This window comes from Aythya fuligula, chromosome 10 (genome assembly GCF_009819795.1).
Source record: "Aythya fuligula isolate bAytFul2 chromosome 10, bAytFul2.pri, whole genome shotgun sequence".
In the NCBI taxonomy this organism is placed as follows: Eukaryota; Metazoa; Chordata; class Aves; order Anseriformes; family Anatidae; genus Aythya; species Aythya fuligula.
This window is the reverse complement of record NC_045568.1, coordinates 131981-158908: the sequence shown is the minus strand read 5'-3', so window position 1 is coordinate 158908 and position 26928 is coordinate 131981. Positions and strand designations below refer to the sequence as shown.

General features: G+C 37.1%; 1 protein-coding gene across 1 annotated transcript; it reads left to right on the top strand.

The window, feature by feature from the left end:
* The first annotated feature begins 540 nt into the window (after positions 1–540).
* On the top strand, positions 541–26928 carry APPL1 (adaptor protein, phosphotyrosine interacting with PH domain and leucine zipper 1). The gene is made up of 22 exons (XM_032194082.1): positions 541–665; positions 4966–5064; positions 7021–7080; positions 8353–8424; positions 9264–9351; positions 10764–10805; positions 11299–11357; positions 11830–11976; positions 13315–13397; positions 13501–13659; positions 14974–15162; positions 15480–15522; positions 17742–17798; positions 18710–18801; positions 19350–19532; positions 21744–21793; positions 22168–22342; positions 22454–22490; positions 23919–24065; positions 24300–24350; positions 25474–25563; positions 26211–26928. The coding sequence occupies exons 1-22, from the start codon at positions 612–614 to the stop codon at positions 26358–26360; spliced, it is 2127 nt and encodes a 708-aa protein (XP_032049973.1). The 5' UTR covers positions 541–611; the 3' UTR covers positions 26361–26928.

The window sequence follows — 26928 nt, the reverse complement described above, 5'->3', positions numbered from 1 at the left end:
TAGCCTTCCCGCTGATCCTAACCCATAGGGACTCAACCTTATCATTCCCAGCCTCAAGTTCCATGACATCAAAACTCTCTGATATAGAGAGCCACACCACCACCCCTTCTGTGCTACCTGTGCACTCAAAGGCCACAGCAGCCGCCGCGGCCCTGACAGGGACACAAGGTGCCAACCCCTCAACACACCCTTTTTCTCTGAGGGGACTACAGCGGTGAGAGTAAAGCCCAGTGGGCCTGGGGGACACATGGCTTATGGCACGGAACACTTAAAAAATAATTAAAAAAAGGAAATCTCTTGGATTTTTCTCAGCACCTTCACTCGACGACCGCGGGCAATAGCCGCCTCAGTGCGAGGCGGGAACAGCTCCAGTCCCCCCCGTCGGGGCACCTCCCATCAGGCAGCCATAGTGGCAGACAGACGGAGCCGCTGACCAATAGAGAAGGGGTGGGACTGGCAGCAGAGCCAATAGGTAGGTCGGACGGGTGGGCGGGACATCCGGCGCGGCGCGGGGCGGTGCGGTGACGGCGGGGGGAGGGGCGCAGTCCAGCGGGCCGCCTGAGGGCAACGGGAGTAGCAGCGGCGCCGTTCAGTCCCCGTCAACCCCCGTCATGCCCGGCATCGACAAGCTGCCCATCGAGGAAGCGCTGGAGGACAGCCCCCAGGTAGGAGTGGCGGGACGCGGCCCGCTGAAGGCCCACCTGTGGGCTCCAGGCCTAGCGCCGCTGTCACCTGTCCCCCTCCACCTCAGCGCCCTCCTCAGGGCTCCCCTCAGAGCCCCCTGGCCCTGAGGGGGGGCTCTCCGAGGGAGGTCTGGAGGGGGGGTTGCCTTCGCAGACGCCGTCTTGGCTTCTCAAAAGGGTTTTTAGTATCTTAGTCTGGCACAAAAAATGCGAAAGTTTTAATAGATGCGCGTAACATTGGATTATTGGGTGAGGTTATTGTGGTGTTCGTTAACGATGTGATTGGGTGAGGAGCGCGTGGTGCTGGGGTGCCTGTGGTCTGTCTGTTACCTGCACCTCCGCGCCTGCTGCCTGCCCTTGGCAGCGGTGCCGTGCAGTATATCGCCAGCTCTTTCGTGCTCCCGTGAAGCAGGAAATGCTTTCTTCAGTTGCGCTGTTTTCCTTTACTGGTAGCAACAACAGCAGGTACTTGGTACCGTCACTTTTCTTAGGTGTGGATAAGTAAAGGTTACAATATATTTATATATATATTTTTTTCTGAATTAGATCTTTGTTTTACCACATTGTTTATGTTGATGAGCAAGACTTACTGTACTGTAAAAGTATATGCATTGGTAGTTTTGGTCCCTCAACCACAGAAGGAGAAGCTTTCACTTGGTTAATATGGAATGTTAATCCCTAAAATGACAATTATTTTAGCAAATCTACATTAAGTGGAGGAACACCCTAGAAAAGGCGCCAGAAGAAGGCCATGGAGGAAGTATATCATCACTTTCCAAAGAACAGTGCCACATATAGCTCTAGTAGCAGATGTTGGATGAGATCTGTTCTGTAGTATGGTTGCTGGCCCAGAGACTAAACCTGATGTATGCTTGCAAACAGGAAAAAAATATGGAAGTACTATAATGATGGTAATTTAACGTAATTGTCCGTTGAAGGCCTGTTCTCAGTATATAGAAATCAGAACTATTTATATTTATAGGAAATGTCTAATATAAAATAAACTTGGGGTGCCTGACAAGTGAGATGTCGAGTTTTTTTCAAGTACCGAAGACTGAAATGTCATTTGGGAAGCTCAGGCTAAAGCTGCATGTTGGAACATAATTGTCAATTCTACAATCTTTCATTTGAAGCTGTTTGTAAGGAATACAGATTAGCAAAGCCTAATTAGACAATCTTTACTTACTAATATACTTAAGCTATTAGATTTGCCTGTATCTTCTCCTATTTGAGCTACAAATTTTTCTGTCTTCCAGCCAACCTGATATTTCAGGTGAATTCTGGTAATCACCCCTTAGAATAATGTAACTGTGGCTTATAGTTTTCTATTACATCAGTTTGTTTCTTTTATCTTGTAATCAGTGCAATGAAAATGACAACAAACGTTGCTTGAAGAAAGACAAAACCATGCTCTCTTTAAGAGTTGCTATGGCTTTCTGATTTATGTGTTCATATTTTGTTGTAATATTAAATCAATCAATCTAGATAGTTTTTCAGTGCTGTTCTGTGGTCTGGGATTTTGCACCTTTAGACTGGTTTGAAATGCTAGCTTCAGTTATATAAGCTTCAAATCAAACTTATTCTGCATCTAAGGGCAAGAAAGATTTTTCTAAAATGGCAAAAAATGTTGATTTCTTCTTGTTACAGGACAAAAAACTAGCCACACCAGTTCTAGTCATAAACCAAATAATATTTTACATTGTCTTCTGCCAAGCAATGCAGCACAATTTCAATATGAACTTAGTGCATATATTATACACATACTCAGTGTATGTATATATTTATTTAGAGAGAATTTCTGCTCTCTTACTCGCATTTCCAAACCATTGCACAATAAAAAGGCCAAGAGACTTCACAGTACAGGCTGTATCTCCTGTCACTTAGAATACAATATGTACATGTATGACTTCTGACTAGTGGTTTCTTAGTGCTGTTTATTACTGGTAGCTTCTAGTGTACCTGCTCATATATATGGGATGAAAGCATCTTAAAGAACATGCTGAATTCCTTTTTTTTTTTTTTTTTTTTTTTTAAAAGAAACATGAGTAAACAATTCCTCCTTGTTTTTTTAAGGAGTATCTGTCAGTGTTTTCAGTTTCAGATTATTTTCTTTCCATCAGTGTGGTAACATTCTCAGTTTGAAGTCTACCTCAACAAGTGATACTTTTACAATGTTCTGCAGTGTTCTGTATTAAAGAATAAACATAATCCAGACACCTAACCTGATAACCCTTTCAAATTGCAAAGTCAGATTTGTTTATGTTCAGGTTTAAAGGTTATGAGTATATAATTCAGTGGTTATGGTACTATGTAATTTTTTCCTTTTGCATTCTTTTGTGTCTGTTCCCTTTAATGGAAGAGTCACACTTGTGTCATTAGAATGACACATGTTGCCACACATGCAACATCTGAGTTCTCTGCCTCTTCCTCCTCCACCCACCCCTGACATTTCTTTTTCTAGTTGTTTTATAAACCAAAACCATCATTAAAGCCGTTTACTGTGTTGGTGATGCTGTTTGCTTTTTTTTCCCCTTAGGTATCCTGTAGGCATTATATGGTATGATCATATTTGTGAGACAACCACTCATCTGGACTTTCATGCTCAAATAACATACTTTATACATATTTAGTATGCATAGCTCGGTTATCATTAAAAGCAGAAATTAAGAAAAGTAGTTGAAAGAGACCTCCTTGCTTCAAGGGAAGATGGAGTGTATTCTAAGTCATTTCAAGACAAGTATTCAAGTTAGAAAGAACTTTTAATAATAAAAACACCCCATTTCATATGCAGTGTGATCCAGTGCTTTCCGCTAATCTCAGAGGTTTTCCTGATGTCCTGTGCCAGTCTTTCATTCTTTCCCCAGGTGCTCTCCATCCCTTCCTCTTTAAAGAAAGTTATTGAGTCTAAGGAAGACTAAGAAAGAGAATTTACAATTTCAAGTGTTTAAAAATTATAGTTTGTGAGGAAAAAAAAACAGTTATATACTCACATTTCTCTTCATTTTCTGTCAGGACGTTAATTTTAGTATGAACCTAAAAATGAAGCAGTCTTTTTGCTAAGATATTACTACAGTTAAAGGGTTTATTTTGTGTTTTCTGCAAGTGATATCCAAGCATCCCAACCTATATTTTAGTGTAGTATTATGTAATTTTTTCTTAGGAAAAGCAAATACAGCCTCTGCAGAGTTATAAGCGCATTCTCTGCTCTTCCCCTTTTGGCGTTTTGTCTTGGCAGAAGCAAGCTATTCGATACCTTCCTGGTGAGGAGTAATAGTACTTCTGAGTGCAAAAAGGATGCAAAAGCACTGAGTAAGCATCTCATTTAAAGTTAAGCATGAATTACACTTGAGCAGCCTGATTGCCTTTTCATCTAGTCAGTCATTTAATCACCTGGGAGAGCAGCGCATGCTTTGACCTAACGAAGGGTTTCATACGGTCTCTAGTAACTCCTGGCCAAAATGGGCAGGTACAGGCTGCAGCTGCCTGGAAAAACCTGCTGACCAGTTAGACTTAAAGGTTGGTGGTCAGTGTTTTGAAGTCTAATAGGTGGACAGTGATAAAGAGATGGTGCTGCCTGCACCATTGGGGAGTGATCAACAGGATGCGCAGTCATCAGCCTTGTGGGTGCCCCCAGCTAAGGCACAGGCTGACTGAGGAGCTGGGGGAACTGGACAAAATGGGCAGATATTTTCATTGTGGAGTGGTGAAGGGGAGGAAACATAAATCGCAAGAAGAAGATGTAGATCCTATGAGCTGTTTTCTTGTTTGGTTTGTTTGCTTTGGTTGTTTTCAGTTTCTCAGCCTTTTGGCCATGGAATTGACTGTTATAGCAGAGGTGAATTGTATGTCCAAGCACAGCCAGCAGCTGTCTTTGTGCCGGATGGATAGCACCAGAAAGCCATGGCTCTCCTCCTTGCAGAAGAAATGTGTGTACCTGGCATGCTGTTTAATTCCAGTCATCTTTACCATTTTGCTTAGGAGTGTACCATAGTGGGTCCAGTGGTTGCCCGCAGTTCCAACGTTTTTATGCTTATCCATTCCTGTTGGTCCTTTCTGAAAATGTACTTGTTTTAACCTGGAGAGAGGCTGATGGTACTGGTGAGATGGAGCTTGGATAACTTTTTAAGATACCTTTTTTTAAAAACTTGTAGCATTTTTGTAAACAATGTTTGGGGCTTTATAAACTTTTCAGTAATGAAACCTGAAACAAAGCTACTTAACTTTGGAATTCAGTTACATTTAAATACTTCTTTGCTAATTTGTCATGTTAATGTTTCTGCAGACCCGTTCTCTACTGGGTGTATTTGAAGAAGATGCTGCTGCAATTTCCAATTACATCAATCAGTTATTTCAAGCGATGCACAGAGTATATGATGCACAGGTAGTGTTACAGAAATTCCTGAATGCATATACAGTTTTTGAATGATATTTCATGTCTCTTGCTTTTTTAAAAATAAGTAATATATATATTTTTTAAAAACTATATGGAAATGAAATTAAATAATTGTTTTTCTGTATGCTAGGGGATAGTGAAAACTAAATTCTGACCATCACCTGGAATTTCTTTTGCAGTAGAACTTCTTATGACAAGTAAAAAGATTTTCACAGAATCACAGTATTGTAGGGGTTGGAAGGGACCTTGAAAGACCACCAGGTCCAACACCCCTGCCAAAACAGGTTCCTTAGAGCAGGCTGCCCATCCAGACAGGCCTTGAATATCTCCAGAGAAGGGGACTCCACAACCTCCCTGGGCAGCCTGTTCAGCTCTGTCACCCTCATTGTGAAGAAGTTCTTTCACATGTTGGTGCGGAACTCCTGTGTTCCATCTTGTGGCCATTTCCCCTTGTCCTGTCCCCACAAACCACTGAAAAGAGGTTGGCCAAATCCCTCTGTCTCCCACACCTCAGGTATTTATAAACATTAATAAGATCCCCTCTCAGTCTTCTTTTCTCCAGGCTGAACAGACCCAGGTCTCTCAGCCTTTCCTCATAGGGAAGATTCTCCAGGCCCCATCTCATCTTTGAGGCCCTCCGCTGGACTCTTTCCAGGAGATCCCTGTATTTTTTGTGCCGGGGAGCCCAGAACTGGACACAGTACTCCAGGTGAGGCCTGACCAGGGCAGAGTAGAGCGGGAGGATCACCTCCCTTGACCTTCTGGCCGCATTCTTTTTAATGTGTGCCAGGATCCCATTGGCCCTCTTGGCCACCAGGGCATACTGCTGGCTCATGGTCAACCTGTCGTCCACCTGGACCCCCAGGTCTTTCTCCTCAGAGCTCCTCTCCAGCAGGTTGTCCCCCAGCCTGTACTGATGCGAACCGTTGTTCCTTCCTAGGTGCAATACTCTATGCTTGCTCTTATTAAACCTCATTTGGTTTCTTCCTGCCCATCTCTCCAGCCTGTCCAGGTCTCGCTGAATGGCAGCACAGCCTTCTGGTGTGTCAGCCACTCTTCCCAGTTTTTTCCCATTTTCTCATCTTCTACTTTTTTTACTGTATTTCCCAGGCGTTTCTAAAATGCTCTCCATTGTGGTCTTACAGTGCATAATAGTGTGTACCAAGTGGGACATTCTTTTTTACCCACAACATATTCATATGTTTTCACTCATCATTACTAACTGTGCTTTTACACCAAAGGCAGAATTTATTTTGTGTGTTTTTCTGAATAATTACGCTTATGGTTGTATTTTTAATTTGTGTATACTTGGACTGTTTAATTTTTTTTGCTAATTTGTTGGTCTTGCTTTTCCTATTTTTATCTTCCTGTTGTTTTTACTTTAATGACTGGTGTGTTTATTGTAGGTTTCCTGCTATGTAATTTTATTTTACTGCCTTTCTATTTGCTTTTAATTTCTGTACTTTCTTTTGTTCATCTGCATTGTGAAAGATGAAGCTCTTCCATACCATTAAGCTGCTAATTAGTTCCTCTGCATGCGTACAAGTCAAAGCCATTTGTAGCCAGGTAGTACTGAGGTTCATTCTAATATTTTCTTTCCTTCACAGATAACAGTTCTTTTAATTTACAGTAACAAGGCCAGCTAATTTGAATCAAAAGCAAATATGTACTGCATAGCACCAAAAATACAGATGTCACTGTGCGTAGTGCAAGCTGGAAACCTGGTATTTGTTAATACTGATTACTTGTAACTCTCTGTAATGTTAAAGAAATGGAAGGGCAGGATTCTTAGGTTTTCTGAAAATCTGCAATCAGGTTTCCTTCTTTGAAGTTCCATGTCTGTAGTAGTATCCTTTCCAAATATGTGATTTAAAAATATATATATTAATTTAAATCAATAAGTAACAAGCTTTTTTTTTTTTTTTTTTTTTTTTTCTGAATTAGAATGAATTAAGTGCAGCAACTCATCTGACTTCAAAGCTTCTGAAGGAATATGAGAAACAGGTATAGTGTAAATCACCGTTCTCTTTGCAAGGTCAGGACTATGTTTTTGTAGTTTTTTGTTTTTGTTTTTTTTCTTATCTCCCAGAGCACAATACAGAATGTAATTAGGTTTGATCCAGATGAAATGAAATGTTACAGCTAGAGGATTCTTTTGGGAAAGATCTGATCCACCATGTTCATACCAGTTCTTCTGATAAAAATACATCTGTCTTCCATTCTGTGTAAAAAATGGTGTGCATAAATGGTCTGTTGGAGAGAAACTAGTCTTATTGCTACTATTTTCTAGAATTAAGTAAGTTCCCCTTACCATGATGAATATTAGTAAGTTATAGAAGATTTTACTTTTGGATCAATGTTTTGGGGGTTGCTCAGAGTAATGTTGTATTAGAATAGAATAGAATAGAATAGTTCAGTTGGAAGGGATCTATAAAGATCATTAAGTTCACTGCCTTATCGTTTCAGGGCTGACCAAATGTTAAAGCGTGTTAATGAGGGCATTATCCAAATGCCTCTTGAACAGTGACAGGCTTGGGGCATCCACCTCTTTAGGAACCATGATCCAGTGTTTGACCACCCTCATGCTAAAATATTTTTCCTAATATCCAGTCTGAGTCTTCCCTGTAATGCAGCTTTGTGCCGTTACCCTGCAATCGGTTCCCAAGGAGCAGAAACTGGCACCTCCCTCTCTGCTTCCTCTCCTCAGGAAGCTGCAGAGAGCAAAGAGGCCACCTCAGAGCCTTCTTTTCTCCAGACAATGCAACCTAAGTGTCCTCAGACTCTCCTTGCAGGACAGGCTTTCCAGTCCTTTTACCAGCACCTTGGTGCTGATAAAAAATATTGATAACAATGTTCAACAGGACCAGCCCTAGAACTGAGCCTGGGGAATACTCCTAGTGACAATAAATCACCCCTGTGACATAACTCATAGACATCAGGTTAGCATTGTTCCCTGAATGTTAGAGATAATTTGGAAAACAGATTCAAAAAAAAAGGACTATTTTTAATTAACTTCTGAAGTATTCTCGTATCACGAGACAGTTTAAAAAAAAAAAAAAGCTTCACAAAATAGTCTCGCAATGTATTTCAACCGTATAATATTTTAAAATATAAATTTAAAATAAATTTTAATAAATATAAATATAATAAAATAAATTTAAAATAAAATATTTTAAAATTTTAAAATAATACCTAGTACAATAGAAATAATTGTTACGGTTATGTGAATGGCAGAAAACACTGCAACCAGCATGCCTTTTTTTTTTTTTTTTATAGCATTTTCCGCTAGGGGGAGATGATGAAGTTATGACTTCCACTTTACAGCAATTTTCAAAAGTGATTGATGAGGCAAGTACTTGTATTTATTTAATTTTAATTTACTATGCTAATGTTTGTTATGTATGTGCTTTGACTTGCTTAATCACTCTAGTCTTCTTTAAGATAGGAGGTACAGAAAAGCCCTTCACTTGACAATAAGATAATGCTTAATTTTTATATTGCAACATAGTTTGCTGAATTAATTCTTTATGTTCAGGTTATGTAACTTTAAACATAAGGATACATTGTTGAGAATGAATGTAGCTTAACTTACTGTAGATGCAGCCAAAAAATATTACAAAATGACCATTAGAAACTGCATTCCATGAGGGTATTTGCATTCCCTCATTTCAGATGCCTAACTGACAGAGGAGCCACTTGCTGTCTGTATTAGGGACAGAGACTAAGTGACTGACTCTTCTGAAAGACAACTTAGCATCATTAAGATCTGAATTGGGATTTTTCTCATGATCCCTCTCCTCAGTTTAAACACTGCCCTTTGGAAGGAAGGAAACATCTGTTCTTCCTCTGTAACCTGAGAAAGACAGGCTGTGATGTAGTTGGAGAACTATAGGAATAAATTGACTAGTCTTCAGAAGGTATGAGGCTGTCTTCTGACATGATCCAGTAATTTGGAATATAGTCGGGGCAGGTAGGGACAAATACTAAATGTTGAATGCTGAAGGTCTTCTATAAAAAACTGGTGATGAGATCAGGAACCTAGAATACAATTACTGGGAAAATGAATTTGCAAAATTACATTCAAGTTGTACTTGTCATCCCTAAATGAAACCTATCTTGTTTTCTTGTTTTTCTTTAGTCTTAGCACTATTTTCCTAAAATTTCCCTCTTTCTTTTGTCTTTTACAGCTAAGCTCTTGCCATGCAGTACTTTCAACTCAACTTGCAGATGCAATGATGTTTCCTATTACTCAGTTTAAAGAAAGAGATCTAAAAGGTATTGTTGTCAAACAAACAACACTTTTATCAATGGCAGCAATAATGAAATTACAGCATTCCATCTCTATAGCTCTTATGTCACTCAATAGAGCTGAAAAATAAGTTGCATATCCTCAGAAGAATGCATCTCCCTTTTTTTTTGTAAATTGTTTCTACTCATCACAGTATTACAGTAGTTAAACACTACTGCTGCTGTTACCACAAAAATACTAGTTGTTATAGAAGCATTTATGTATTCAAGATAAAAGTTTTGCAGTTGCTGTAAACATTAGGAAAGAATAATTTTCAGATATGTTCAGGAAATATTAATACCATGACATCAATATAATGTCTGGACTGAATTCCAAAAGCCAAAGTTGTGATACATATTTTATTATTAAGGTTTACTAAGGTAGTTCTTCAGCCCTGCTGGTAACAAAGATGTTGTCTTATGTGCAAGCATAAGATGCTTTCAACTGTTTATTTTTGTAACAGATGTATCTTAATCTGCTTGGTCTAAAATAATAGACCTGAGCATGATAGATTTTACTCAAGGTGCTAAATTGAATAGACTTGTGTGTCAAAGAGGTTTCAAATATAAGCTGAAGTTAAAAACAAAATAACTTAAAACCCTAATGATGAACTTCTCAAGGCTAATATTACTGCTCAGAGCTTGGGACGGTCTGTTAGTATTTTCTGAAGAAGCATCCCCAAGGCAATAATTCCAAATGAAATTTTCCCAGTGGCATTTTTTTTTAAATACCAGCAAACATAGTGTTTAATGATACAATACTTCTTTACATAATTAATAGACACTTTCTGTAAAGCTCTTCCATGTTTTTTTTTTTTCCTTTGTCTTTGATTTACCATTAAGTTGAATATAGCTCTTTCCTTGCTTATGTTGTGATGTGACACAAAAGCATGATCATAATCAGAGCAAGTAGTGCTAAGTATTGTACTGATTTCTGTTTCCTGAATAAGCAAGACAAAAAGCATCTAGGGCATCGCTCATTTTAGGTAGGAGGAATCACATGTGTGGGAGCATTATGTTTGGGCCTTGTTTGGGCCTTTCCCTTTTCCTTCCCTTTCTTTTGTGTTTCCACTTACCCAGCGAAGACCAGAGCTCTGACCAGAACTGCAAGTGATGCATTTGGACTAATGATCTTTGTCAAAGTTTTTGGGAAAGAAGTTTCTCCTTACCTTGTTAGAAAATAGTGTCATTTTTGGCAAGTCAGATACCGGCATAAACAATACTCGGGCCCTAAGTAGGAACAGACTTATCTGGCTGCGTAATGCCTGTGCTGATAGCTCAGTATGGTGCAAGCTATCAGCTACAACTACTCAGTAATGTAACATTGCCTGAGAAGTCTTTATGTATATAAATGTTACGTTTATAATAACTTAATTGAACTGTGATATTTTGTTTTGTAGAGATATTAACTCTAAAAGAAGTTTTCCAAATTGCAAGCAATGGTAAGTGTAAAATACTCAATGTTACATGTGTTAAAATATGAGTGTTATCGTAGATAACATACTCAGAAAATCAGTGAAGATATTTGTATAGGCATCCAGGTGTCCTTGGATCACTTGTAAATCTCTGCTCTATATACCAAAGTGTTAAGGCAAATAGACATTATTTCTTACAATACTTTTGATGTATATATTGTTATTAAATAGTTCAGGATTATGCAACAAAAAACAATTTAAAGAATAAGGTGTTAGCTCACTTTTTAAAACCAGGATTTAAAATAGAATAATTTTAAAACATCTTACCTCCCTAAAATGAGTTTAATAGTTTTCCATGTAGTAAATATGAAGAGGCAAGAGCAATTCTTAAAGGTTTTAATATGGCAGAACTCTGCATTTGGCTTGTATTACAATACAAAGTGATATAAAAGGTTTTATGCTCTATTTCATAAGTGATTAATTTACCAAAATGACTATAAATTCTCTCTTCATTGCTTAGACCATGATGCTGCCATTACCCGATACAGTCGGTTGTCGAAAAGAAGGGAAAATGAAAAGGTTCGTAAAACAAAATACAAAATAAAAATATAAGTATTTTTTAGAGATGAGAAATAATTTGTCTAATATATGTAGTTATGATGAAAGATAATGTACAGCAGATTGCACTTGAAGTTTGACAGTTGACATTCTATCACTCCATTTTGTTTAAGAACACAAGAACAGCTTTCCTGAATGGACGCCTGTCTTGTAACACTGAAAAAAATAGAGAATGAAAGTTGTGATACTATATTTGTTATTTTGTAAAGAAAGAACTACTCTTTCTGGGGAGAAAATAATAGTGTTATTTTTCATGCATCTGTAAATTAGAGAAAGGGAGTTGTAATGCAAAAGATGCAAATGCTGATGATAGAGGGTAGAACGGTACTGTGGTGGTTTTTGTGTGCTGGTTATAAAGCTGTTGACAAGGCATGTGATGAATGCTGAAGCTTAAACATTGTTTTTCCCCCCTCTCCTGTCTGTATCTCTTTAGATCAAGGCTGAAGTTACAGAAGATGTATATACTTCCAGGAAAAAACAGCATCAGACTATGATGCATTATTTCTGTGCATTAAATACTCTTCAGTACAAAAAGAAAATTGCTATGCTAGAACCCTTGCTAGGATACATGCAAGCTCAGGTAATTTCAGATTCTGTAAGCTGTAAACCTCAAAGGTGTAAAAGTACTTAATAGGGGTTGATCTACTGAAATTCACTGCAAGACTTCTTTTGCAATTCAGGGAAGCAAACCCCATCCTCATCCCTCTAGCTTGTCATGTCCGTTGCTGTGAATATCATTATTAGCCCTATTCTTTTTCTGCTCAATATATGAATTTTTTTGAATTGCATCATGACATGCTCTCACTCCTGTTGGAGAATCTTTTGGGAAAGTCTTGGTGCCAAATATAAAGACCTAGTTCTAATCCAAAACCTGCGTGGCTGAATTTAATGTACTGCCTAAATCTTAGTTGCTGGTACTATTTTTTTTTTCCTCTCAGGATCACTAACAGGAATAGCTGGTTAAAACTTTGATGCATGTAGGTCTCCGTGGAAGTGTACCTTCTTAGAAAGTAGCATGGAGCCAGTTAAGCTCTCTTTCCTGTGGCAGTTATTCTGAAATAAGACAATCACCAAAACCACATCACTACCATTTCTAATCAAGGGTGTGAAAACTGTAATGCTTATAGTCATTCTGTCTTGATTTTGTTTAATACAACTGAACTCATGAAGGGTTTATTTCAGGATGAGTGAAATAGAAAATCACCTATGGAGTAAGCTCTTTGGAGAGACTTCAGCTGTATTTTCAGAAGTATGTTGTCAGTATCTTTTGTAAAAGAGGAGGAAAAAAAGCAAACTTTCTAGCATCTGTCACTGCCAGATTGTAGGAATTAACTCTTATGAAGTGTCTAATAGCTTTCCAAGTCCAAGAAGAACTCTTGTCTCTCTGGCAAATGTTGGAGCTTGCACATAAGAACTAAGTTCTAATTGTTTTATGTAATAAAGTCGATAGTGCAACCTGTTGCTCGGGTGCTGGTTTTGTTTAATCAGAGAATGGGAGTGGTAGGGCCACCTCCAATGGTTCCCTGTTCCAAGATTTCTTATGGCTAAATCCAATTTAGATGTGGCAGTTCCAATATGGAATAAATTGTTGAAAGATGCATGATGTCAGTTCCCCTAGGAAGGGTCCACTGCTAGTGGGTGGCACCCTGGCAAGTTTCTACATTCACATATTTCTGTATTTCATACAGGTGGCTTTGTGTGCATCCTCTCAACAAAATTAGATTCCTGTGCAGTGCCAACATCAACCTTTACTTGCAGACAAAAATATCTATTCTGCTCCTTTTGTTGAGACTTAGGTGGGAATGTGGGACAAAACCTGATTTCTCTGAGAAGATTGAACCTTCTATGGTTTCATTTGTTAACTTTTTATTTAGTTTTATACATGACTAAATTCTCCTTTTTCCTCTTTTTTTTTAAGATAAGTTTTTTTAAAATGGGTTCAGAAAATCTTACTGAGCAGTTGGAAGAATTTTTGACAAATATTGGCACAAGCGTACAAAAGTAAGTTGTTTTTGTTAAATTTTGAACTGCTATCAATACAATTATTGTTCTGTTTCCATTTCTTAATATATTATCTTTGTTAGTAACATGCTACTTACTTTAGTGTTCGCAGGGAAATGGAGTGTGAAATAGAAAACATGCAACAAACTATAGAGGACTTGGAAGTAGCTAGTGATCCACTGTATTTGCCTGATCCTGATCCTACGAAATTTCCTGTTCATAGAAATCTAACACGGAAAGCTGGCTATCTCAATGCAAGAAAGTAAGACTAGTTTCTTAAAACTTAGAAAATACTTAATTTGGGGAAAGGAGACCTAGAAATGCATGATTATATTGTTTTGAAATTAGTTATGTTTATCTTTAGGTACTCAGTTCAGTAAGTCACATTGGAGCTATTCTTTCTTTAGAATCTTTACTTATTTAGTATTAATTTCTATGTTACGCTGACATTGTCATTCAGGGGCAAAGCACATGATTTTAGTCTTCTTTTGTCTGAACTTTCACATCAAAAAAGAAAAGTTAAAATTCATGAGAATGTAATTTTTACTGGATTGTAATTGGAAGCCAGCAAGATTGCAGCTGTCAGTATTGTTGTATAAGTATCCAGTGAAGCTTTAGGATTCAAGTTACTAATAAAATACAAGCTTGAGATATACAGGGCAAAACACTCTGTTAGCCTAAATATGCTTTGAGCATTCTTCACAATTTCATGAGGTGAAATTTCATGTTGTCCACTGGAAGGAGCTGTTCAACAATTTTAGTCATTGAAATTAAGCAGCTGAATTTTGGGTTTGTTAAAAATAGGTTGTAACACTAAGATTGTTTCCATAATTTATGTAGTAAACTTCAAATAAGCAGATTTTTTCAAAAGTCAGGTTAATTTTGCAACTACAGATAGAGTAAAATACTCATTGAATGAGGCATGGATTTCTGCAGCAGAACAATTGCAGCAGTTAGTATTGAAGAAAGGAGTATCTGACCAAAAAGGAAGGCTAAACCACAAGCGTTACTGCATTTTGGTTTTGGGTTCCTTTGCTTGCTTCTGGGAAAAAAAAAAAAAAAAAATCATGCTGTAAGCAAAATTTTGGGAATATTACTGAATGATACAAAACACTTGGAAAACTGAGATATTATACATTACATGTCTTTTCTAGTGCTTAACACAAAGTTCTCCAAGACTTAGTCTTTTTAACTATGTAAGGCAGCGTAGAGTTCTGTAGGTCTTAGAAATTATGTTGATAATTCATATTAGTGGAATATGAATATTTCATTAAGCAACACTGTAAAAACTGATAACGAAAATTAAAGAATTTATGACTTTTTATTCTGAGCTAAGTTTCATATAATCTAAGAAAGCAAATATTTATGTATACTTTGCTCAGCAGTGTATACAGAATAAAAAAAAGCAACTGATGGAAAGAGAATAATTTTGTTGTAAAGTTAACCTAAAACATGAGGAATATTTTCTCTTAAATGCCCAGATGGCTTGCTCATGACATTTTTATTTTATTTTCTAATTTCTACAGCTCAGCTGAACTCCTAACCTACTAAGTAATGATTTTTTTTTGTGTTTTAGTAAGACAGGGCTGGTATCTTCCATTTGGGAGAGACAGTTTTACTTCACTCAAGGTGGAAATTTGATGAGCCAAGCAAGAGGTGATGTAGCTGGAGGACTTGTCATGGATATAGACAATTGCTCAGTAATGGCTGTGGACTGTGAAGACAGACGTTACTGTTTTCAGATAACATCTTTTGATGGTAAAAAGTAAGTATTCTTACATTACTCTTATCTATCTGCTAAGTAATAGTGTACTCAAAATTGCTATAGCTGTGTGAATGTGGTAGAAAATACATAAAAAGATTTGACTACATTATGTGAGTGCTTATTACGTGGGCACAGAATTTTGTTCATTTTCACTTGAATTGAAAACATAAGACTTTTTACCCATTAAATGTACGTAGCATCTTCAGACTTTATTAATTTGTTGTGCAATGTATGAACATGAAAATGGGGTTCCCTGTCTAAATGGAATTAAGGCATTATAAGTAGACAGAACTTTATTTTTCATTCTCCTCTTTCAGGTCTTCAATCTTACAGGCAGAGAGTAAGAAAGATTATGAAGAGGTAAGCTTACTGGAGGTTCACATGGAGTCCAGTGATTTTCTGTAGCACAGAAGGGAATACATTAGTAAGAATAATTGGAGTGCACGTTCTGTATGGTTTAGGTAATAAAGAGTGAACTTGCGATCCATAGTAATAATACATTTCAGGAAGTCTGACAAAATACTACTGTGTTTAAATACTGGAAGAAAAAAATAATCCTGTTCTGATTGTGGCCAATTTATTTTCAGTATTATGGAATAATAATAAAAACAAAAAAGTCCACAGCAAGACAGATATTAGTAATGGAAGCTTGGCAATTGGTGCTTCTTCCCTTTTGTGTTTTCCTATGCTTCTTTGATTGTACCTGCTTTTCAGGAATGGAAAATAAAGGAGATTTTAGGTTAGGACACAGGTAATGATACAGGCAGCTGAAAAGTGAGGAGAAAATGTTTTGTGGCCCCCGATGCATGATCAGGGAGATATACTTAATGAACTATAGTTGAATCAAGAAATGGGGCATGATTTGCTTTTGGGGTGCTTTCAAGACTGCTTGTGAATACAGAATAAGAAAATACAGAAAATACAGTACTTTCAGCCTCAATTCACATTCCTCTGAGATCGTTAATGGTACATTGATGTAAGCCTTTAATGCTATTTCTAAGATTTTTAACTGGGCTATGTCAGGTTGGCCCTGTTTCGTTTTTCTCTTGAAGTTTGTGGTGGTTTTACCATGCTAGGCAGCTAAACACCACAACCGCTCTCTCACTCCTCCTCCTTAGATGAGGAGGGGAAGAAGTAAAGTAAAGAACAACTCACGGGTTGAGATAAGGATAATTTAATTAAAGGGGAAATAATAATCATAATTATTAAGGAAAGATTATTATTAACTAAACAATTTAACTAGAGGGGGGAAAAAAGGGAAAGGGGGAAAAGGGAAAAACAAACAGATAAAAAAAACAAAACAAAACACACACAAATAAAGGCTATGTGGAAGTGCAGAGGAAAGAAGTTACTCTCTACTTCCCTCAAATGAGCGATGCTTGACCACGTATTTGAAGCAGGGCCTCAACGCACGTAGCTGGTGTTCAGGAGGAGGACCGACATTTTCACAACGAGAGCCCACCCCTCCCCTCTTCTTCCTGTTTCCACCTTTTATTGCTGAGTGTGACATCATATGGTATGGAATATCCCTTTGGTTGGTTTAGGTCAGCTGCCCTGGTGATGTTTCTTTTCTCACTTTTTTTGCCCACTCCCTAGGAGGGTTAGAGAGAGTCCTGATGCTGTGCCAGCACTGCTCAGCAGCAGACACAACACTGGTGTGATACCAGTGCTGTTCTAGCTACAAATGCAGAGCACAGCACTGTATGGGCTGCTGCAGGGAAAGTTAACATCCCAGCCAGACCCAGTACAAAGTTGTATAGTCTAACTATGAAACATTTACCTTCAGAAGGCCCACTAGTAGAAGGGAGCTTGTAGTCAACCTCAGTAGCTCAGAATTGTGATTTCCTGAGCTGCAGCTGCTGTGCTTTTAGATAGCTCAGGCGACAAGCCTAAAAACAAGCCGCTCAGGTTCAGTGGAACAGTGTTGCTAGCATGCATATATATATAATCCAGTTGAAAATTTGGAGTTATAATCCAGAAATTGAAAAGCAAGAAGCCAGGAGCAAAGGGTGTTTTTCATAGTACAGTGAGAAAAGAGGTTTTAGCTTAGACGTGCAAGAGATGGGCAAATCCCACAGAACGCAGATGGAATTTTTATAATGTTTGGAGGAAACAATGTAAAGTGCAGTCAGTAAATAATAGAGTTCAGAGAATACACAGATGCAGAATTACACAGAAAGTTAGGGATTAGAAGGGACCTTGAATCACACAGAATCACAGAATTTCTAGGTTGGAAGAGACCTCAAGATCATCGAGTCCAACCTCACAGCTAACAGTCCCCACTAAACCATATCCCTAAGCTCTATATCTAAACGTCTTTTAAAGACTTCCAGGGATGGTGACTCCACCACTTCCCTGGGCAGCCTGTTCCAATGTCTAACAACCCTTTCGGTAAAGAAGTTCTTCCTAACATCTAACCTAAAACTCCCCTGGCGCAACTTTAGCCCATTCAAAAAAACTACAAGGGAAGTAGAAAAGGTGCTGAAACTAGTCAACTCAGGTATTTAATCAAGTTCCTTGAAAAAGTTATGAAAAAATTAACGTTTTCTCTCTTTTTTTCTTTTCCCTCTCTTTTTCAGTGGATATGCACAATAAACAACATATCTAAACAGATATATCTAAGCGAAAACCCTGAGGTAACTTCACTAAAATTGATAATATCAGTAATGTCTTCAGATACAGATGTACAGAAAATTAAAAAGGGATCAACTGGACCTAATCGGGTAGCATGGGATTAAGCTGAGTACTTCCTATATGTTTAATCTGAAGTGTATCATTGTATGGGTTGATAGTGCTTCATGAATTAATGAAAACATACATTCTGTTGTTTCATTCATCTAAATGCTTATGTAGCAAGCATTAAAATGATGTGGCTTTTATGTTTGGTATAACATTTTGACAGCTGCAAGACCTTTTAGCTGTATTGTGTATATGATATTTTGTTGCCAATTAATGTTGCAAATATCTGGACAGATATAGATATTTTCCCTCTCTAAAATCCTCTTTACCCAGTGATTTCTTCAACTGGCTTTACCTATGAAGTGAAGCCATCAATATTAAATACTGATGATTCAGAATTGGAATCATCAATGGAAGATTAAAGTGGAATTCTTCAACTGTACAAGGTCCATGATTTGCTGAAATGACATTGTTATGTAGTGCTTACTTGATAGTCATTCATGTCTTCATTTTTCAGAAACCTATGAATGTTCCCTAATTTCAAGTGCAGACTTTTGAATCTCCATGTTTTGTTCATTAGTAGTTGAAGACAATGTGTCTTAAGTGAGATTTTTATTTTTCTGCATGGCTACGTTTGCTTATTTTGTCAGACTTGCCATTGCAATTTTACTGCTGGCATATGCTAACATATGCAGTATTATAGAGCAAGTGCAATAGCAGGAAATGTTACAAGTTAAAGAAAATACTGCAACTATGTTACTGAAAGGGGACAGTTTATAACTTCTGTCAATTCCATGTAAAATTAAAATCTGAAAATGTACTTTGAGGGCAATGTTTTCAGTTATTTTTTTCCATCTCTCTATTACAGGAAATTGCTGCACGTATAAATCAGTCAGCTTTAGAAGCTGTTACTCCATCCCCTTCCTTCCAGCAGAGGCATGAGAGCATACGTCCACTTGTGTAAGTTGCTGAACTATGGGTCATTTGAAGAACACTTACATAAAAAGAATCCTGTATAAAGCTCGGGGGCGGGGGGGGAGAATACAAAAATGTCAGAACTAATGCTTTGATAGGCTAGAGGAACATGTCCTGAATTCATCTTTTTATCATTGTTTGGCATCCAATAATGTTACAAATGATCCAGACTTCCAGCTGACCATAGACAGTTCTGTTACTTATATCACATATGGCTTGTTTGTTCTATGTATTCATGAGATTTTTCTTAATGTGTACAACTCCTGGAAGCAGACCTCAGCTTGTAGTATATTTCGTATGTGATTATATATTGATATTAAGACCATCTGATAGCATTATTAATGCAAGTAGTAATTATACATTATTCAGATTTGTTTGGAAGGTAGATTCCGTTGTATTTACTTTATCCTAATCTTGTTCAGTTTCTTAGGTTTTGTTTTTGGAATATTGTATTCATCCTCCATATAGTTGAATTTATTATCAACCAGCCTGAAATTAACACATCTTCGTGTTCATTTTTTGTATTGTTTCAGACAATCTCGTCCTACCGCAGCTCGTACTAGCAGCACAGGGTCGGTGGGATCTGAATCAGCAACTTTATCTGCACTTTCCTTGGATTCACTTGTTGCCCCTGACACTCCTATACAATTTGACATAATATCTCCAGTTAGTGAAGATCTGCCTGGTCAAGCAAAATCTTCAGGGCAGGCAGGCAGGTAGGAAATCTAGAAAGGAGGAAAAAATAAAGTCCCCAAATAAATATTAATTAAAAAATATAGATATTATATGTTTAGGCAGCAGCTCCAACACACATATTGCCTCTGTCCCTACTCTCTTTCTTGTCAAAAAATTTACAGTGACCAGCAAAGCAAGACAAATATTATTTGGTTAAATTCAGTTGTAAAATGTGGCTTATTTACATACATTAGATTCAGAATGTTATTTTCTCTTTTGCAGCAGCTATTCTTACTGTAACAGCTAATGATCTATTTATTGATTTATTTTAATCATTTCGTTTCACAAAGTATTTTCCTTTCCTATTGCTTGCTTACCCAGCAGCTTGGGTTATTTCCTCTTGGAAACTCAAGAGAAATTTGGTAGCCCTGCTTCCAGGTGATGATGGCATACGATGACACTCTTCTTAACCTGAAAGGTGAGTGAAAATGATCTAGGCTTCTAGAGTAATCTGACATATAGACAAGCTAAAATTGTCTAAGAGCTCATCCCAAAACATAAAAACCCTTTTTCCTGTTTTTATTATTATTTTTAAACCTTTCAATTCAAAAATAATAATAAAACACTGTAAATCTGCACTGCATTTCTGGAACTGTACGTACAGAATTCAGATATTGAGAAAACTTTTGCAGATTCAGCTGCTCTTGTAGAAAAAGCAAAATGGCTGAAAACTAATTGATGTGATTCTAGTCACAATAATGTGTGTTGTATTCTCCTGCCCTCTAGAAAAATAACTTTCAGTAGTACTACAGATGAGAGTTAAAATTATACACATTTTAATATTTTTTGACGTTGTTGTTGTTGTTTGGTATTACAGGCTAACTAAACCCCTAGGAGCATACTGATTAAAATCAATCTTGAACTATATTTCAGGAATTGGAAAGCTTAATACTTGAGCTAAATTCAAGTCATCAGTTATTCTAAAAAACCACCATATTTTTCATAGCAAAAATTATTCAGAGTTGTGCTCAGTATTTTCAATTAACCATACATGATCAGTAAAGAATAGTGTGTTGCCATCTGTACCAAACACTTCAACTTTAGAGCTATTAATTTTTTTTAAATTTTTAAAAGATTTTCCTGACTTTCTGATACTGCTGACATGTATTTAATCTTTTTTTTTTGTGAGATCCTGTGAGATTTTGCATTACTATTCCCATCTAGTCTTAAATGTCCAGAAGAATTTAAGTGATAAAAGATGCTAATAGAAATAATTTGTCTGTAGTATATTTACGCAGGCCAGCATTCAATGGGAGGATTCTTGATTGAGTCCATGTTATTTAAGCATTATAGTGATGCAGTCTTGACTTCAGAGTTCAATCTAGAACCATTTTATTAAACTGGACATCTCTTAAGATTTCCGACATGTAGCTGGATTCACTTATTTTTTCTCTTAGTTCTGAAATTTGCTTTTAGAATGTTAACTGTTGAGAGGTGATAGCTTCATTACCCCCCTATTAAAACCTAATTTGAGGTTTACAAAACCTTGACAAGAGTTTTTCAGCTGCCAGTTAGCCAAGGAGAAAGGGTTTAGAAGATTTAATTAATTTCCCATTCCCTGTATTCTATTCAGCATTGCTTTACTGTTATTGAAAATGTAGACTTGGAAGCCTAGAATATTTTCACTTGTTGTTGTTACTGGTAGTATTTCTGTCTTTGAGAGGCAGAAACAGCCACATTTCTCTTGACCCTCTAAGAGTAAAAGCCCAGTGATGTTTTCAGGAAGCTGCATTTGAAATAAAACCAGTGACTTTTTTCAGTAAATAATTCAACAACTTGAGATAGTGGTAAGAAATGCAGTGCTCCTACGGAATAATGAAAGTAGTAGCTTTTGGCTGTAATTCCTGAATTCTGTATTTCATTGCCTAAAACTGTACCTTTTCAAATAACAAAGCTTTGACTTGGGCTTAATTTGAGTATAAGAAATACCGTGTGAGTCAAACTCTCTGTGGTAGCAATAAGACAGAATGCTTGGTACTCTGCCCATGATTTGAGCCCTCAAATATAGCAATTTATGTCTTTCTTCCAATTAAATTGCTTGCTCTTATTATTTATAACACGTTATTCCTCCAGATCATAAATTGTGAAATCATTACACCTTGATCTTATTTGATGCAACGTGAGACTACAGCATTATTCATTAGTGGTTCTTGTAATCTGACTCCTGGTTTAATGTTTTCATATTTTAATAGACGTGCAAATCCTTTTGGTGAATCTGGAGGCTCAAAATCTGAAACAGAAGGTAAAAATAAAAAACAAACTTTAAATACAAAGTGAATAATAGAATTTACAAATTAATTTTTTATTTTCACCTGGACCTTCTTATTTAACACCATTTTTAGAGTGCTTAGTTATATTACATTAGCAATGTATTATTAGACGAGTTAAATCAGACTGCCTGAAAGTCCTGTTTTGTTTTTTTAATCATTGTATCGCATCTTTTGTATTCATGAAATGAAATGAAAAGATGTGTGACTTGCTGTTTAGTAATTGTACCTGTAATTTGTAGATACAAGCAAACTCTTCTCAAGTTATTGGAAGCCTGGAGTTTTCCTGACTGCAGGAATGGAAGACCCAAAGTGGAGATCACTTACTCAGTACTTTTGTTTCTCTTAGATTCAATTCTTCATCAGTTGTTTATTGTAAGATTTCTTGGCTCTATGGCTGTGAAGTCTGATGAAAGTCCAGACGTTGTTTATGAAACAATGCGTCAAATATTAGCAGCTCGGGCTATCCATAACATTTTCCGGATGACAGAATCACATTTATTAGTCACTTGTGACTGTTTAAAGTAAGTTTGCTTCTGACTTCTACTGATGCTTATTTATAGTGTAATCTTCATTCACTTTGTGAATGAAAGTAAAATCTACTTTCTGATTTGTTCTTAAAAACAATTTTTTAGGTTAATCGATCCACAGACACAAGTTACAAGACTACGAGTAAGTAACTTTACATTTTGAGATAAATATCTGACAAAATATTTCTATTACTTTTAAAATGATATCATGAAATGTTAGCAAAAATCACTGACACCATGAAATTTCTACAAAAATTTCCATGAAAATTGGGAGACAGATGCAAACATCTAAACATAAACAGAAAAACACTAGAAAATAAGGTTTAAGGGGAATGATCTTTTTTGAATGATCAAAAAAATGTTTTGAAACATTTTTTCCCATGATTTTATAGGGTAAAATCTTAGGAAAATAATAATATTTTATTTTAATAATGTGTCTGTTTAGAAATATTAATGTATGTGTTAGAGAAGTATTATTAAGGTTAGAGTTAAATAAGTTCAGAAGTCCAATAGGTTTGGGTTGGTGTTTGTTTTTTTGTGTTGTTTTTAATCCATAATTATGTTTAGTGTTGTATGTTTTTGATTTTTTTTTTTTTTTGCAATAAATATACATGAAAAAACAGGTGGAATTCTTCATAGCAGATGAAATGTGGCAAACTTCATTCTTCAGTATTAGCAATCTTTATTTTTTGTATTTTGAAGCTCTTGCTCCCCTCTCTGCCCTTTGTTTCTGCACAGTTTCAGGTCTGTCATTTAACTTCTTTGGGTCTTCTTTTAAAGACGCTCAACTTGTCAGGGACTCTAAATTGTCGTTTCCGTAAAAGGAAATCCTAAGCATATGAAACCCACAGCTTAAAATATTAGGTTTTTTTCCCCTTTTTTTTTCTTTACCTTTGTGACACCAAGTTCAAAACTGCCCCAAAGCTGGAAGCTATTAAAGGTGAGATAAACCAACAGGTCGAATGTCTAGTATTCTAAGTGTGTGCAGTTAAGGTTAGGAAGAACTCTCATCCTGTCAGTTTATAACACTTCTAATAGGGACCTTCAGAATTTAAAAACTGATCCTTTGTCAAGTTTTTAAAGCATATATTTGAAATGCCTAGTCTGAATTCTTTTAGGAATTAAGAATGCAAAGTATTTTTATTGTAATAAAATAGTAAGGCTATATGGATTTTTTTTTGCTTGTTTTCTTGCTTACATAGTTCAGGTAAGCTGAACTATTTGCAGTTAAAGTTTTAGAGAAATGCACCAAATACTGAAAGCTTAGTCAAAAATGCAATATGTATGTGTATCTGTTTTTAAAAAATAAATAAAATGCTTATTTGCATTTAGAAAGATGACTGAATCTCATGGCAAATGAGACTCCTCTATCTTCTGAATCATTTAATCTTCCCCTTCCAAATTCCTTTTTTTTTTGTGTGTTTGGCAGTTGCATGTCCAGTCAGATTGTAACTTTTGCTGGTGTGGTTGCATATTTTTGATAACAAAGTAATGTGCAGTACAGTGAAACTTCGTATAGAAAATATCTGAAACTGGTTTTAATATCTCCATACTTGTTCCTTTCTGGCAGTTTCCTTTGCCCAACGTAGTCTTGTACACTACGCACCAGGAGAATAAGCGCCTCTTTGGATTTGTGCTGAAAACTTCAGGAGGGAGAGTTGACAACCGCCAAACTTCCATCTGCTATATATTTGAATCAAATAACGAAGGGGAAAAGGTATTGGTGATAGTTATATTTGTATCGGTTTGGAACCTGACATGGATTCAAATATGTTAGATCCAATCCATTCAAGCTGGCTAAGTATTTTGTTTATGTACTGAAACAGAGTTAACCTGATAGTACCGCAAAATGTTTTAATATTCTGTCATATCTGATATGACAATATGGTGTATTTTCGAAGGCATTTGTATTAGATCTTTACAGATTATTTCAAATCTGATCTGTATGTAGATTTGTGACTCCGTTGGACTGGCAAAACAGATAGCTCTTCATGCAGAACTGGTAAGCATCTTCTTTTAGGGGAAGGTACCCTCAAGAAGGGAATGGAGACTGTATATGTAGTATGTGTAACAGAATATATAAGTGCCGGGTCCTCCACCTGGGGTGCAATAACCCAAGCAGAGCTACAGGCTGGGAGATGAGTGGTTGGAGAGCTGCCAGGCAGAGAAGGACCTGGGAGTGATGGTTGATAGTCAGCTGAATATGAGCCAGCAGTGTGCTCAGGTGGCCAAGAAGGCCAACAGCATCCTGGCTTCCATAAGAAACTGTGTGACCAGCAGAGCTAGGGAGGTGATCGTCCCCCTGTGTTCAGCTCTGGTGAGGCCGCACCTCGAGTACTGTGTTCAGTTTTGGGCCCCTCGCTGCAAGAAGGACATGGAGGTGCTTGAGCAGGTCCAGAGAAGGGCGACGAAGCTGGTGAGGGGCCTGGAGAACAAGTCCTACGAGGAGCGGCTGAGGGAGCTGGGCTTGTTCAGCCTGGAGAAAAGGAGGCTCAGGGGTGACCTTATTACTCTCTACAGATACCTTAAAGGAGGCTGTAGCGAGGTGGGGGTTGGCCTGTTCTCCCACGTGCCTGGTGACAGGACGAGGGGGAATGAGCTTAAGTTGAGCCAGGGGAGTTTTAGGTTGGATGTTAGGAAGAACTTCTTTACCGAAAGGGTTGTTAGACATTGGAACAGGCTGCCTAGGGAAGTGGTGGAGTCACCATCCCTGGAAGTCTTTAAAAGACGTTTAGATATAGAGCTTAGGGATATGGTTTAGTGGGGACTGTTAGCATTAGGTCAGAGGTTGGACTCGATGATCTTGAGGTCTCTTCCAACCTAGAAATTCTGTGTGATTCTGTGTGATACTCTGCAAGATGCTTATAGATGCAGTGAATGCTGCTGTGGAGTACTCTAAGGGATTTGTTTTATAGAACTTAAACCCGAGATAAAAAGACTTTGAGCCATGTTTACATTAGAACAATATTCAAGATGATTTCTTAATACCTTTACCAAGCATACCTGTCCATTAAGAGAAGACTAATTAAGTGTTTAACAGTTTTGAACAAACTCATATAAATCAGTACTGTATCAAACATGTCAGACTGTTGTTCATTACTTTTGTTTACATTTTTACACTTCAGGATCGAAAAGCATCAGAAAAGGCAAAAGAAATAGAGAGAGTCAGAGAGAAACAACAAAAAGAATTAAGTAAACAAAAACAAATCGAAAAGGTATGTTATTTCTTAAAATTTCTTTTTGTTTTTTTTTTCCTACTTGCTATCTTTATTTTGTAGTTTTTTACTTCCAGCTACAGTCTCACAGTTTTTAGTACAAATTCCCAGAACATTGTGGAATAAAGTTAATTTTTGAAAGTATTTCCTGTGCAGATTTTGTCTAATTTCACGGTCATGTTTAAAAAGCTATTCTGAGGAGAACACAGAACACCTTTATAGGTGCACTCAGGAGCAGTGCTTGAAGGAACAACTATCACAGGCCCAAAATAAAAACACTGTTGTCACATGCATGAACTGCCCCATATGTGGCAAATAACCGTCTGCCATGTACAGAGATGGTTCATTTGCTATATAGTAAGGAAGGGTCTGCAGGCCGTAGGCCAAGCTCCTTGTTCTAACCTGCTTTTTCTTATGGGTTGCTGGTACAGATGTATTCTAATAATTCCAGCTACTGAAGCCAAAATAGTTTGGTTTCCTACTCGTTCTTTTAACCCCTTCTCTACAAAAAGTTGTCCATTGATAATGTTAAAAGACAATTTACAAATCAGAATGATGGTGTCCTGTTTCACTTCAGACAACTTTAAAATGAGTATTGTTTTGCTGACTTTTTTTCCCCCCTTTGTTCCCCCCTCTTCTTAAATTAGGACTTAGAGGAGCAAAGCCGATTGATAGCTGCTTCCAGCAGATCAAACCCAAGTAGTGGAGAAGGACACTTTGTAGTCCTTAGCAGTAGCCAGTCAGAAGACAGTGATTTAGGAGAAGATGGAAAGAAGAAGAAAGCATCTGAAACCTAAGGTTGCCTACTTAATTAAAATTGGAATCATGGATATAAGTTCTACAAGAAGTGAAATGTAAGTGGAGGGTCTGTTGTATTGCATAAAGGTAAAAAACTACATGATGTGTAGACCCGTATATGCCTTGATTTTTCTTTCTCAATTAAGTGATTTCCACTTTCATGTCAGTATAATTTCTCTTTTGTATGCCAGATAAAGCATGGTGATGCTACCGTGTTTATTACAAAATTGTTTTCTCAAAAATTCTCTGCAGTATGGAAAAACTCTTACATTTTTTCCCTTTTACCTGCCTGTGTAATTGACTGCTTTTGAATCAAGACTTAAAACTCTGACTATTCTTAAACAGTATGGTGAAATTTATTCTTTACACAAGTATGCAGAACACTTTGCTGGAAACAAAAGTGGATGCCTAAATAAGGCAGTGCTAAGCTTTACATAACTTGTTGCACAGAACTGTCCTTAGAAAGAAACATCCCTATTAACATCAGTGAGATGTGCAATAGTTCTAGACAGGAAGATCATATTTTTTTGTTTCATATTGCACATCTTGATTTTTTTTTTTTTTGTG

What these genes read in the sequence shown, in the direction of transcription:
- APPL1 (XM_032194082.1), top strand. Translation starts at nt 612, where the DNA reads ATGCCCGGCATCGACAAGCTGCCCATCGAGGAAGCGCTGGAGGACAGC. An exon ending in CTCAAAATCTGAAACAGAAG is followed by an intron (nt 21,794 to 22,167) that starts GTAAAAATAAAA and finishes TGTTTCTCTTAG; the next exon opens with ATTCAATTCTTCATCAGTTG. An exon ending in CACAAGTTACAAGACTACGA is followed by an intron (nt 22,491 to 23,918) that starts GTAAGTAACTTT and finishes CCTTTCTGGCAG; the next exon opens with TTTCCTTTGCCCAACGTAGT.